We start from the raw sequence: 13146 nt of genomic DNA, 5'->3' as shown, positions 1-13146 counted from the left end.
GACCGACAAGTGAAGATCCATGGTGTGCAGAACTGTAAACATGCACAGTTATACCTGCTGGGGTGGTGCTTCCTGCAACAAACATCTCCAGCAGGGCTGAGGGTGAATCCCTCACACAAGAGCAGGCTCTCCTGCCCAAACAGCAGCAAACCCTCTGTGATTCTGAGGCCGCTCACCATCACAACACATATCTTAGAGATTACCTACAGCAAGAGAGAAAGAGTTCTTGCATTAATGTTCATACTGCTGTTATTGTGTAAAGTACTTTACAATGTATGTATTGTGATTGTAAGCCCAACAAGGGACAATTGTTGAAAATTAGCAACAGCTATAAACGTATGTGCGTCACATCAGTGTCATGTTTTGTACTTGGACTATGTTAAATTGCACTGTCCCATTTAAATAAATAAAAATGAAATAAAAATGAAATTAACTTGTTCTTTTGAACTTTCATGCCAGTAAAATCCTTTCAAACTGAATTTCATTGAGCATAGAGTAGGAGATATACATTAAACCCCATGTGAGGAGCACAATCCACATCAGCGCCCATCTCGCTCAATCTCTAAGGACATGACATGGCAGCAACACAGGCACTTCAGGCCTTATTTGATTGATCATTTTAATCACATATTTTAATCATTATTAAAAAGACACAGTTGAACACTTCATTATCTGAACTGATTGATGGGGTTTAGCAGGCCCGGCCCCCTTTTTTCCAGCAGTGTGTGTTCCATCCAGTGCCAAAGTGAACCCACATGCTGCTTTCAGTACTGGTTGTAGCTAATGCTAACTGCATTGTGATAATGCGTGGATAATTCTATTGTCTCCCCTCATTTCACCACGAGTGCATGCACCTGGCTGTCTCCATGTGTTGGCCCCTCTGCAGGCCCTCTGAGACATAGCGCCCAAAAACCATATGGGGCCCTTACACACCCGCAGGCTCCTCACAATTTATACTAATCAAATCAGACTCCTTACCCCCAGACACACACACACACACACACACACACACACACACACACGGAGGAGAAGGCCCTGCCTGGCCATTATTAGGAGAATTAATCACTGCCACACACACAATAGAAAACCTGATAAGTGATCAGAACCTCTTGTCTGAATGCACACGCAGGGATACGCTATGAATAATATCACTTAAGTGTTTAAGAAGAGTCAAGGTGAGTGAGTCTTAGCGACATGGTAGAGAAATCTTGCACTGAGTTATATCATGTTCAGATTGTGAAGCAGTTTCCAACAGTGAAAGCAAACTGGCACCCAGCCTACTGTCTCCAACAATGACTATATTTCAGAAAAAAAATAGTTAAATTTATTGTTATCAAAGATTAAATACATAACAATAAACTTGTTTCCTTATCTCCTTACTGTGCGCTGGACAGATACGCATTATCAGTCTGAGAGCGATTTAGCTGATGATGGGAAGAAGGAGAGAAAAGGAGGACTTTTATTGACTAAGAGCCCTAATGTCAGACCATTGATTTCTCCCCACACACATTATTGTCATAATCACACTATTGGCGCTGGCAAGCTAATTATGAGTGGGTCTCCCTTTGTGTGTTACTGCATGTGTGTGTGTTAAGTCTGTGCATGTGTGTGCATTTTTCAGAGCTAATGACTGTGTTCATTTGACAGGAAGCTCAGCAGGACTCATGCACTCAACCACTGCAAGACAACAGGACACACTTGCACACATCACACACTTACTAAGCGGATGTAAGACAGCTTGCATCACCTCCTACTGTTTTTATTAATACTTCTGTCAGAAACATTAAAAGCCGCGGCTGGTTGCCGGAGCGATGAGAGTCCCTGTCAACATGTGCACTGGTTTCTAACTCACTGTAAGAATGAGAAGAGCTGTGCTGGGCCTCAACATTAAAACATTATACTAATGAGGAAAGATGAAATTCTGATAGCAGCACTGGGCAATTGGAATCCCTTAGTCTACATCAGATAATTATGATTGTGAATATTAGTAGGGTGGGAAGCAGTTGTGCTTCTTTTTAGGACCATGTTTGCAGCCCAGCATACCAACACACACTCCAACCCAAAGTACCTCCTCTCCTGGGAGCAGCTCCTGCAGGATGACACGTATGTCCGGGCAGTCTTGCGTGAGGGAGCAGGGCACAGGAGCTAAAGGGTCGGGTAGATCCTCGGTGATAACAGGTGTGTCTTTCAGTGCAGGGAAAAAAGTCAGTCGATCACATAAATGTCCTCCATCCTCTTCCTCGTCTTTAACCTCAGCAGCAACTTCACACAAGAGCTTAGGCTCTGTTAGAATGAAAATACATTTCCCCACTGAGCATAATGAGTCAATACAAAAAAAATTAATTAAACAATCAGGTATCATCTTTACCCGCGTCACTTTCTGATCTGTTTTTGCCAACTTCGGACATGTCGGGCCTTATACCCAGCATTCCTAGCGCCTGTTGTAAAAACATATGACATTGTAACAGGTTAGACTGTGCACTATCTGAACATCAAATGTGTTTCACACAAAAGTGTTATACCCGTTTGGACTGTCTCAGAGTCTTTCTGCGAATACGTGATCTCGTTCGATTGCGTCCTTCAGCAGCGTCTTGCACCCAATCTTGGCTCAACAGCACTCCTGGGCCAGGTCCGAAAACGGCTCTTTCCCTCAGCAGCTCGGCCTCCAGTTTCAGCCACGTGAAGCTCAAATGCTCCCACTCAGAGGCACGTACCTGCGAAACGAAGCAGAATAGTGGGGGGTTGAAGAGCCACAGAGGTAAACAGCATTAGACCCGCTTTTAAATTTGTAATAAAATACACTGCAGCGTATTCATGTTAAAAATTTCCATCAAACCTGTAAGTGGTTTGCCCTCATTTTTTCCAACACTTTGTAGCCTCTCTGTCGATGCGATTCCATGTTGGACAAAAACTCCTGCAAAGCAACAAGAGTAACCTGATGGGTGCAAATGAAAAGAGGGGCAGCACAATCACTCTTCCCCCAGCTCATATCGTACAAACACACACAGTACACATCATGTTCACATAAATTGTATATGCATAATAGTATTGTTGTTTCTTCATGCAATTACAATGCATTCATGCAATTACATCTGCTCTAAATTGCATTCACTGGGCAAAATAAGCTAGTGGCTACAGTCTTACAATAACCCTGTCTGGAAATGTAATCATTTGTTGGTATTATCTAATTAACATAAACATTAATATTGCTGAGCCACACCACCGTAAAGGGCAAGGTAAGTGTGTGTCTATGCTTTTATATTGTGCGAGTCAGAGTTTATGCGTCGATTAAAAGAGGATAGAAATGAAAAATGAGGGAAAAAAATAAAACAAAGCCGTGTTGACACTGCAGGATGCTCATGTTCAGCAGACACACTGGGATCATATTCTGACTGTTAACTGCTTCATTAAGCCCATCATCACAGCAGTGCTCGCTGAGAGACTAGTGAAACAACATGTGTCCATCCTCACAGCTGACCCAGGAAAGCCGTTTAATTGACTGAATGAAAATGCGGTAAGTCTTTATATAGAGTCTTATTTACAGATACTAATTCTATTTTGTGAACTATAAACCCACGAACAGAATAATTGATTTCAAGTAGAATAAAAGGAAAAACAACTAGTTCTGCATTACAAGAGATGCAGGAAAAAGGAAAAAGAATTCGGGGGGGGAGAGAATAAAAGTGAAACCCAAAAATGTTCCAAACTTTGACAAGCTCGCCAGAGAATGAAAAGTGTTTCTCTAAATGACTGACTGCCTATTCAAATGAGAAGTTGTAGGGAAAAAGAAATAAAGGGGTAATCTGAGGGGAGATTATAGAAATATTACAGACAGAAAAGAGTGTAATAATGAAGTTTGCAAGCTAGAGCCATGTTGTGACAGATAAACAGCAAGTCGGCGTCATCATCTCCTAATTTCATTCCTTCATTTTGACAAACATAAGTAATATATAGCATTAATTACCCCATTTAGCAGATAGGAACCTCATTGGCTTTTTAAATGCTGCATTAAATACATAACTCATCTCTTCCCTCTGCAATTAACATCAGAACATCACACTCATTTCCATTTTAATGACTTCCCAACAATACGCCACCTTTGATGATAAGGCAACATAATGTCAACTTCATTCTGGGCTGGCAGTGAATGTGTAATGAACTTAACGTGATCATTAGTGCTGTTAATTATCTTTCTAATATGAGGACACAGATATGATTATGGAAACTGCATTCGGTGATGAAATAAATCTCTGGAAGGATTGCACTGAAGCTTGACTGAGGACACAGTCTGCCTATCAGTCTCTATATTCTCATTCATTACCTACAGTGGGCTTTAAAACTCTTTTTTGTTCAATAAATGTACATTTCTGAGCCCAAGAAACTATGCTCAGTGCTCTATGCAACCATGGATCCTGTGTCTGAAAAGAGACTCCCCATAAGCTCGTCACATGCCAAACAAAGGTCATAAGTTGATGATCCAGAAATTAATTAATGACTCACTTGTTTCTTCATGAGGAAGGATGGGGAGAAAAAAAAAAAAAAAAAAAAAAAAAGGGAGCTGACTGGCTGACCGTAGCTGATGATTCCATTTTTTTCCTGAGCACTCAGTGCATGCTGCAACCTATTTTGAGCAAAGTGGTGCAACTCACTGCAGAGAGGGAAAAAAAAAAATTTCTCCTCCCTCTTCTTTCCTGCATCTCAGATGGAAAAACAATTCATCACCCTCTCTGATAGCCTGTCAAAGACTGATATGATAAAGAATAACATCAAATGAATAATGTTTTCATCAGATTGGTACCACTATAATTGCCAACCCGATTTCTGTGGGCAAGAGACGTGCGCAAGAACACACACACTTTAAGGGTGTGAGACAGACACACAGACGCGGTAATTTCATGCCTGTGTGCCTGAGTAATATGTCCCTGCTCCCTGCTCCAGATGGCTCGACGTCTTAAGCGTTGTGGGGGAACTAATGATGTGGGCCACGTGTTTTTCGGGGGGAAAAAACAACAATAAACGCGTCTTTAACCTTCAGCTGCAAACAGTGTGTTGTAGTGAGTGTTCCCATGGATTGGCCTAACAGATATCAATTACAATGCCCACTCAGGGGCAATCAGCTGTGATAATCCAAATCTATTTAAAGAAATAATCAAACACCCCCACAGGGCTGGATGGCCCACAGCACAAGGATAGTGGTGACTTTGGGATGAGTGTTTGGCACAGAGCTCTAGGATGCAGAGACACATGGGAAAGGTAACAACCCCACAATCCTCACAGGGGGCAACAGTCACAGAGCTTGGGCCTGCTCTGTGCAGAAGAACCAAATACTGAGACAACGTAAGTGCACAATTACCTCTACAGTTACTGACTCTGGAACTGATTTTCCCAAAGCTGAGCGAAGAGCACTGCTGATGTCAAACTTCTTCTGAGAGCTGCTGGCCACTTTCTTATTCTGATACTCTGAAAGAAAGTCAGGGTTTAGATGTCAGTATCATGGCACTAATGGTCAGGCATTACCTCCCATGGCAGGAACTAACCTGTGTGTAGAAGCCAGGCTTTGCGTGCCATCTCCTCCCAAAGAGGACTAATGTCAGTCATGCTGACAGGCTCTGTCTGCACTTTGTGGCTCGCTGAGATCTCTATCTTATAGGTTTCTTCAAGCATGCGTTGCCTCTCCAATATGACCTTTGACCAGCAGGCCTCCACTAAGGACACTAGCTGGCTCTCATCTGGAACACACAAGCACCAAATTTTTCTGAGTGACCTGGTGGACTTAAAATTGACAAAATGTCAGACTAAAGTGGTAAATGTAAAGGAAAATTCATATACCTGTCAAACCATCTCCTCCATTGCTGAGGGATCTGGATTGCTTAGTTTTGGCAAGAGACAGGCTGGATGAACTTCTGCTCCGTTTTTGTGCCACACACCCAAAACCTTCAGGATAGCTACAAAAATGTGAGAGTGTGAATTACCAGTGAATCAGGTTTCACTGTGTGCGCACTTGTGTGTGGGTTTTGTTTTTCTGTTACCTGCCAGAACGTATCAGTAACAAACAGTGAAGAAGGCAAGTAACAAAGTTGGCATTTCCATTGTAAGTTGCCATTACAACATCCCAGCGTTCCATTAAGGTCTGCAATGCCTTGATGACCACTTCCTTTTCTTCTTGGGAATGTCGCGGTTGAGACAAGAAGTAAAGGAGGACTTTATTGGTGCATGAGTAGAGGTCAGACACAATCTTCTCTTTTTGACTTTGGCCTTTCTCTAGAGCCTAGAAGAATACAGCATTGCATTTATCATCAGTTAAAATAAAACCGAAACAAAATGAGTCATTTGCGCACTGTGGGCAGATGTTGCACCATCATAATTTAAAGTTCCCACTGATTATAAAATTGTCTCCAAATTAACAATTTATAGAGCAGCTTTGCAAGTTTTGTTAATTTAATATGTACACTTTTTAGAGGAAACATTCACATACCATTACATGCATGTTTGTGTATGTGCATTTGTCTCACCACCACAATCTGATCTGCGAGGAAGTTGAGCAAAATCTCACAGTCTGCCAAATAAGTTCCGATGTAAAGTTTCAATAGCAAAGTCTGACTGAAAAGCACCACATTCTCCATCAGTGTAACCATCCGTCCTTCAGGCCTCTCGCTACTGGAGTCTGGGAAATTAAAATAAAAAAAGTAAACACACTTTTGTGTACAGAATTCAAGTATTCGTATAAAGCATGGATTGTAATTCTACCTTGTGAACTCAGATGAGTGTTGTTGTCTTCCTCATCGCTGAGCATGTAGATGATATTTATGACCAGCTCCAGCAACTCACTCTGAAAACTCTGGCTCTGTTCAAATGATGCACCATCAGGGGAAAACTGCAACATTTAAGTAGTTAAGTGGTTAGAGATTAATGAGACAACATGTTGATAGGTAAAAGTTTTCTCTTTTAATTTGATGTTTGTTGCCATCAGCATCTGCACTTGCAGTGTCTAGCTGAAAACGTGTAGAACTCTGCATTGCTTGCCCTCTTTGTGCTTTGCCCTCCTAGTGGTGAATAATTTAATTGAGAATAGCTTGACTATGCTTGTTTTAGTAACTGAGTATAGAGTGGCACCTTCTGGACAAATGAGAGTTTTACAGTATTAGTGTAAACTAAAGAGGCCTCTTCAATGGAAATATATTTTTGTTTGTGATAAGGACATGTTGTCTATGTTTGATATATTTTATGCCGAAACATTACACAATAACTTGTACTCATGTAAATTCACCTCCAGTAGCAGAACAAAAGGATGAGCGTTGGTGTTGGCAGACACATTGAGAAGACTGTCCATAAGAAGAATACGGATGAAATCAAGGACTGGTTTCTGGGTTTGATGACTCTTGACTGTATCCTCGCCTTCACTTACTATGTTGCACTTCCTGGCCCCCTGAAAGACATGAGAAAATGAGTGAATAAGAGCAGAGAGAGGAGAACTGCTAAAGAATTTTGTGGAACTAGAACACCACACAGACCTCTGAAATATCCAGAGGGAAAACAACGCCAGCGAGCGCGTGCAGGAATGTGGGTGATGCCCACAGTGGGTCTCTTGGCCGGAGGTTATGAATGAGACAAAGAAACTGCATCACGCTTGCTGGAAGCTGTGACTCCCATGATGTATCAGTGACTGACTTGCACTTCGATGGCGAAAAGGGCTGTAAGAACAAAAGCAAAGTTATTAAACATGATCCATTTCTGGTGAAAAACTGAAGTGCTATGCTTATTTATATTACCTGAGTGACAACAACTTTGACCAATTCCACCATTATTAAACCAGCTTCAACACAGAGGGGCTGGGCAGGAGTCTCCACTTGGTTGTCAATAAGTGGCTGCAGGATATCATCCAAACAAACCTACAGTATATCATAAATTATGACCAAGACAGATTACTACATTTAAAAATAAATAAACAACAAATTACCCACATTTCCCTTTGCAGTGTGACTGGTCTTCTTCCCCTGGAGCAGAGCAGCCAGAGCTTCATACACGTGAGGTAGATGAGACTGTTTGATCAGCAACTCCCGCAGTACATCAAAACCAGAACACGTGGTACTGACGCACTCGTGAGACCAAGAATTGGCTTGAAGATTGTCTGGCAGCATGGCAAAAAATTACTGATATTAGTTGGTTTTAGGTGAAATACTTATATGTGTAAAATTAATAAGTAACGTTCTCTATAAAAACTGCTGTTTAGTGTGGTTGTATTAGTACTTAAAAGCAATCAAACTTCTAATTAAACAAGTAAATATAATGTTAAACTTTATGTACCCATGACAGCAAAGGGTTCTTCCATGCCCCCAATGAGTGTTCCTGGAAGAACTCCGTCTCTGAAGCTTCTCTGCTGGCTTGGACTTGACAGAAAGTGTGTGAGGAGAATGAGACCCAGTTTAAATGTGGAAGGATGAAGGTGTGGCTGAAGGAAGAACAGGAACCAATCACTGCCCAAGGCATCAAATACGACCTTCTGTTGACTAGCAGGGGGAAAAAAAAATTTTCAAGGTTAAGCAAGAAAATGGATAAATTCTTTATGCTCAGAATTTGGATAGCTAAAAGGTAACAGACTCACTCTTTGTTTAAAAAGTTGTCTGGCTCAAGGATTTCGCAAAGCAAAAGCAGCATCTGGTTGCGGATCCAGATGAGGCTGGCTGGGCCGGTACTCTGAGCTGCAGCACAGGGGAGACAGGCCTGGCTCAGTACAAGTAACAACTTGAGTTAAACATGACACACTATGAGATACGGTTTTGGTTTTTTGTGCTGTACCTGGCACATCTTGTGAAACATCAGATATTTCACCGCTTTCTGGTGCATTACTGGAAGGAGGAAGAGTGTAGACCAGGAAAAGCCCAAGTCTAATCAAATAAAAGGAATCCAGAGAAAGTATGAGCCCTTACCAACCATAATGAGATAACATACTTTTTTAAAAATGTAACAAAAGGACAGTTGTTGTTGACAGTGCGTTCCCTGTCTATACCTGCTTATGTCAGTGGCGGTCAAGTAAACCTTAAGGAGAGATGTGATGACACGAGAAATAATCACAACCTTCTGAATGGTCACAGCAGGGTCACACAACTCAAATAGCAGCTTTGGTAACATGTCCACGCTGTGGATGACTGCTGCATTCCCGTTGTCACTGTTGAGGATACAGTGAAGGAAAGGCAAACAGTATTAATATCAATCGCAATCTGTTCCCACAGACAGAAAATCTAATACAGCAATCCACTCAAACATTCAGTCTTCTCTTCAGCCTCTGTCGCTGATTCTGTTGAACATTCCCTTGACTTTCTGTCATACAGTTCCAGGATATCGATGGGAAGCCGTTATAAATGTTGACAGAACAGCCGATAAAGTCTGTCATCAATTCTGAACAAAAGCCTCTTTTGTGCCCCGTACCTTGTCAATCATCTGAGTTAATAATAAATTAGCTACTACATATGTAGACACTGTGGTCGGGTTACACGTTGATAACAGTGGAAATTACCCTGAGGAATTCAGGATTTCAGCAAAGTAGTTCAGAACTGAAAGATGCAGACTGTCTGGAGTATTCTGCCACACCTGAAAAACAGAGAGACATTAAGATTCTCACTAGCCTTCAAAAATAAAATAAAACAATAACAGGGTAAAATTTGGATACCCACATCTAGGTCACACAGCAGAGCTTGGAAAGCAGGTGTTTTCTGTAGGCAACCAGATCCATAGCCCGGCTCAAATGAATCTGTGAGATGCAGAACCAACTGAAAGGTTCGGTGGCTGACCAGACTGCTCTTCATCTTCAGCAGGAAAGCTAGCAGCTACAAGGACACACATAAAAAGAGATAACAACTGTAAACAGCAGATATTTATGTCTTTTAATAAATCAACTGTGCTACTCCAGCACATGAAGATCTCACAGACCTTGTATCCATTTATGCGGTTCATTTCCTGCTGCATGGCAGAGTTGGTCTCCAAAACAGAATGAAGGACTTTAACTGCTGCATACAAAGAGCTATCATCTGGTGCCATTGCAACCAGACTGAGAACAACAGCAGGTCCACCGACGTACAGAAAACCATTAGATGCAGAACTAGGGGTGAACGTACGCACACCTAGAAGGAAGTAGTCAAACGTAAAACAATAAATGAATAAATGAATAAATAAAGTGTCAGTAATAGGGAACAACAGTTTCAGGACAATATTTGAATTACCAAAATGTCCAACCAGCGCTGCTCCTATGGTACGAGCTGTACCACTCAGGTGTTGGCTGATGTTTTGAGCAAGGAACACAGGGGTGGACTGATCGCGACATGTTATCCCCATCTGCAATTAGACACATGGATTACTACAATCTATTAAAACAACAAACAATTAGTTTCAACAAAAGGCTCACCTTACCTCTTTAGCAATCAGCCTGCAATCCACCTCGTTGTAATCCTCTCTGATCTGAACAACAGTTGTTAATGTGGAAACTGCTGGGTTAATGCCAAATGAGATCCTCTCCTCAGGAACAAGTCTGAGAGGGAGAGAGTCATGATCTCGATCATGGCCTGGACACAAGCAGAGAGGTAAATATAGACCGGTGAAGTATATCAAGTCCAGCGAGTGAAGCTAAACAATGCACAATGGATGGATTCACATAATGGATCACAATAAACTGTCAAATTCTGTATATTAAGAAAAACTACTTGTGCAATTACATGCAACTGATGTAATAATTTAAAATAATCTACCATGATGTTTTTTTTGAATGAGAACTGTTATGACACTATTAAACTTGTACTTAATTGTAGGTTCACATGATGAAAACTCATGACAAAAGACAAAATCAGACTAAACCTAAAGTGCCCATTTAGGATGACTCACTAAAAGTGAACAAATTAGAGATGTGTGAAATTAGTGCAACGCTGACTCACTTGTGTTTCGCAAAGCCAGAAAATTGCCAAGGTATGCGGTGCCTTGTGTGTATATAGCACCCACTGCCTCAGAGCTCAAAGCCTCTTCGAAAAGGTAAGACGGACCCACTCGCCACACTACAGCAGCATATTCCTTCCAGAGAGGTGGTGTCCCCATTACTCCATATACATCAATCACAGCTGAGGGGTCCATGGAGACATGCTGACCAGGGAATGGCTGAATATACTTCATCTGACAGGAAATGGACACATGAATGAACACATGAATGCTACAGTAAGACTTTGAATCAGTGCAGCTCCTCTCTCCTCTCAGCAGCATACCTTTCCTGTCCCCACTGCTTTGCCATTGAAGTAGGCCGAGGTCACACAGCTCTTCTTCAAGTCTTTGGCCATGACCACAGCCAGATGGTGCCACTGACCTGGGACCAGCATACTGGAGCAACGGAACCTCAGCGACGTAGGCAAAGATGTGGGACTGCTTACTTCAGCTTCCGGCTCCATCATATCTGTTGAAAAACATGGAGGATAATGGTCTCTGTAGTTTAAACACCTCACTGCAAAAACACTGATGTTTTTAACTAAAAATTTATTAAAATTCAAAACAAATTCTGCTAAGTTCATACCAAGAACAAACAGTACTCTCACCTAGATATGTTAATGCTTCCTCCTCTGTAGATATTACCAGACAGCCGTCATAGGCTGAGAAGGAGATGGACAAACAGATGTACTGTTGTTCAGTGCGGGACATGTGGCGAACCACAGACAGTAAGCGGATTGGGTGGGAATCGCAGGCTGAACTGAACCTGTTGATCTGGAACCAGCAGGTAAATGAAAGACCAGCTGTAGGTGGAAAACTTCTGCAGTCTGAAATATGAGAGGGAACTGATTAAACAGTTATTCAGAATCATGCACAAATCTGCAATAATAAAGTATGGGGACTTGCCTCCTCCAATTCCACCTGTTGAGACTGAATCAGCAGTCACGCCTTTCACTGTGGCCAGAGAGGGGAGGAAAAGACAGCTACAAAGAAAAATGTTACATTACAAGTATTTAGCAAATGGCTGATTTATTTATTTATTTTAATTATAAGGTAATTTTATGTGCAACACTTACAGCACAATATTTTATTAACGTAATGATTTAAAATTCTTATCTCTTTTCACTACTGTATGCTCACTATTTTTCCTTTCTTATCACTTGATGAAATCTGATACTGCAGCAAAAAACAACAACAAAAAAAACAAACAAAACCCCATCTAATCATCTACTCTATTTAATATTGCAAGAGTAGTCAGAAGCTCAGTGAAGCAAGAACTCACCCATATCCACTCTCACTCATGTCAAACTCCACAAAAGCAGGTGAGCAAGAGAGTCTGTGTGGTTTAAAGGTCCGCGGTGAAGTCATGGACACGAGACTGAGGATCTGGTGGACAGGGATTGCTGAACCAATGGAGTTTGTAGACTGCAACAAACTGAAGCTGCGCTTCAATGTCTTTACCCCTGTATTGTGACCTGGTTTAGACAACAAGCAAAATCTAATGTGTTTCATGTATTAAAACCAAAGCTAAATCTCAAGAGGATGAAATGAAATATTTATTGATTAAAAAAAAAAAAAAAAAAAAAACCTGACATGTGTACCATTTGATACAGGTCCGTTGGTTTCTGGGTTACATTCTGACTGTATTTGCTTGGCTGTTTTGTCTCCCAAACACATGAGAGGATCCCCCAAACACAGGAATTTTCTGAGGAGGGAAAGGTTATATAGACAATATTGTAAGTTCAGTACAAAAAAGAAATACTTTGAATATAAACTCCAGTTTATGTGCATAACTGACCTGAAGTCTGAAGGAGTGATGCACTGGGAAGAGAGCTTCTCCAAAATGCGTGTAACAGGTAGATGTAGTGGGTGGTCAGGAGTGAGCAACATGCTCTGACAGTGGGCCAGGAGGATGGAGACCAGCCCACCCTCACACATAATCTGACGGTTTCGCTCAGATTTGACCATTGCCTGGATGTGGTGTGCAAGTGAGAGTTGGACTTCCATTGAGAGCTGTGAAAGAGGAAAATTAATTTCTCTAATGCCGGGCCTCTTTGAGGATTAAAAAGTATGGCACATTAGAGATTGTAAAATGTCAGGTATGGAAAGGTACCTGTGGGTCCTCGTGAGTAAAAACCGATGGAAGGAGAGTCATAATAACTCTGATTGCTCCTGGGTGAAGAATAA

General features: G+C 41.5%; 1 protein-coding gene across 1 annotated transcript in view; it reads right to left on the bottom strand.

The window, feature by feature from the left end:
- The window catches only part of wdfy4 (WDFY family member 4), a 37129-nt gene that overhangs the window by 14085 nt on the left and 9898 nt on the right, over nt 1-13146 (bottom strand). The window contains exons 15-46 of the mRNA XM_013913516.1: nt 13073-13131; nt 12758-12972; nt 12561-12664; nt 12242-12434; nt 11866-11942; nt 11568-11786; nt 11244-11428; nt 10923-11154; nt 10405-10556; nt 10218-10329; nt 9928-10118; nt 9672-9824; nt 9515-9588; nt 9008-9166; nt 8797-8885; nt 8603-8699; nt 8305-8507; nt 7962-8128; nt 7770-7889; nt 7512-7691; nt 7268-7426; nt 6748-6874; nt 6513-6664; nt 6030-6268; nt 5830-5945; nt 5538-5729; nt 5354-5460; nt 2837-2914; nt 2523-2714; nt 2369-2438; nt 2069-2283; nt 55-203 (exon numbers count right to left, since the gene is read on the bottom strand). Coding sequence (XP_013768970.1) covers nt 55-203; nt 2069-2283; nt 2369-2438; nt 2523-2714; nt 2837-2914; nt 5354-5460; nt 5538-5729; nt 5830-5945; nt 6030-6268; nt 6513-6664; nt 6748-6874; nt 7268-7426; nt 7512-7691; nt 7770-7889; nt 7962-8128; nt 8305-8507; nt 8603-8699; nt 8797-8885; nt 9008-9166; nt 9515-9588; nt 9672-9824; nt 9928-10118; nt 10218-10329; nt 10405-10556; nt 10923-11154; nt 11244-11428; nt 11568-11786; nt 11866-11942; nt 12242-12434; nt 12561-12664; nt 12758-12972; nt 13073-13131 — 4777 coding nt within the window. The remainder of the gene's footprint in view (nt 1-54; nt 204-2068; nt 2284-2368; nt 2439-2522; nt 2715-2836; nt 2915-5353; nt 5461-5537; nt 5730-5829; nt 5946-6029; nt 6269-6512; nt 6665-6747; nt 6875-7267; nt 7427-7511; nt 7692-7769; nt 7890-7961; nt 8129-8304; nt 8508-8602; nt 8700-8796; nt 8886-9007; nt 9167-9514; nt 9589-9671; nt 9825-9927; nt 10119-10217; nt 10330-10404; nt 10557-10922; nt 11155-11243; nt 11429-11567; nt 11787-11865; nt 11943-12241; nt 12435-12560; nt 12665-12757; nt 12973-13072; nt 13132-13146) is intronic.

The sequence above is a fragment of the Pundamilia nyererei genome, unplaced genomic scaffold, assembly GCF_000239375.1.
Source record: "Pundamilia nyererei isolate P.nyererei 1_Seehausen unplaced genomic scaffold, PunNye1.0 scaffold00136, whole genome shotgun sequence".
In the NCBI taxonomy this organism is placed as follows: Eukaryota; Metazoa; Chordata; class Actinopteri; order Cichliformes; family Cichlidae; genus Pundamilia; species Pundamilia nyererei.
Note: the sequence above shows the minus strand (reverse complement) of the source record. Positions and strands in the feature narration are given on the sequence as shown.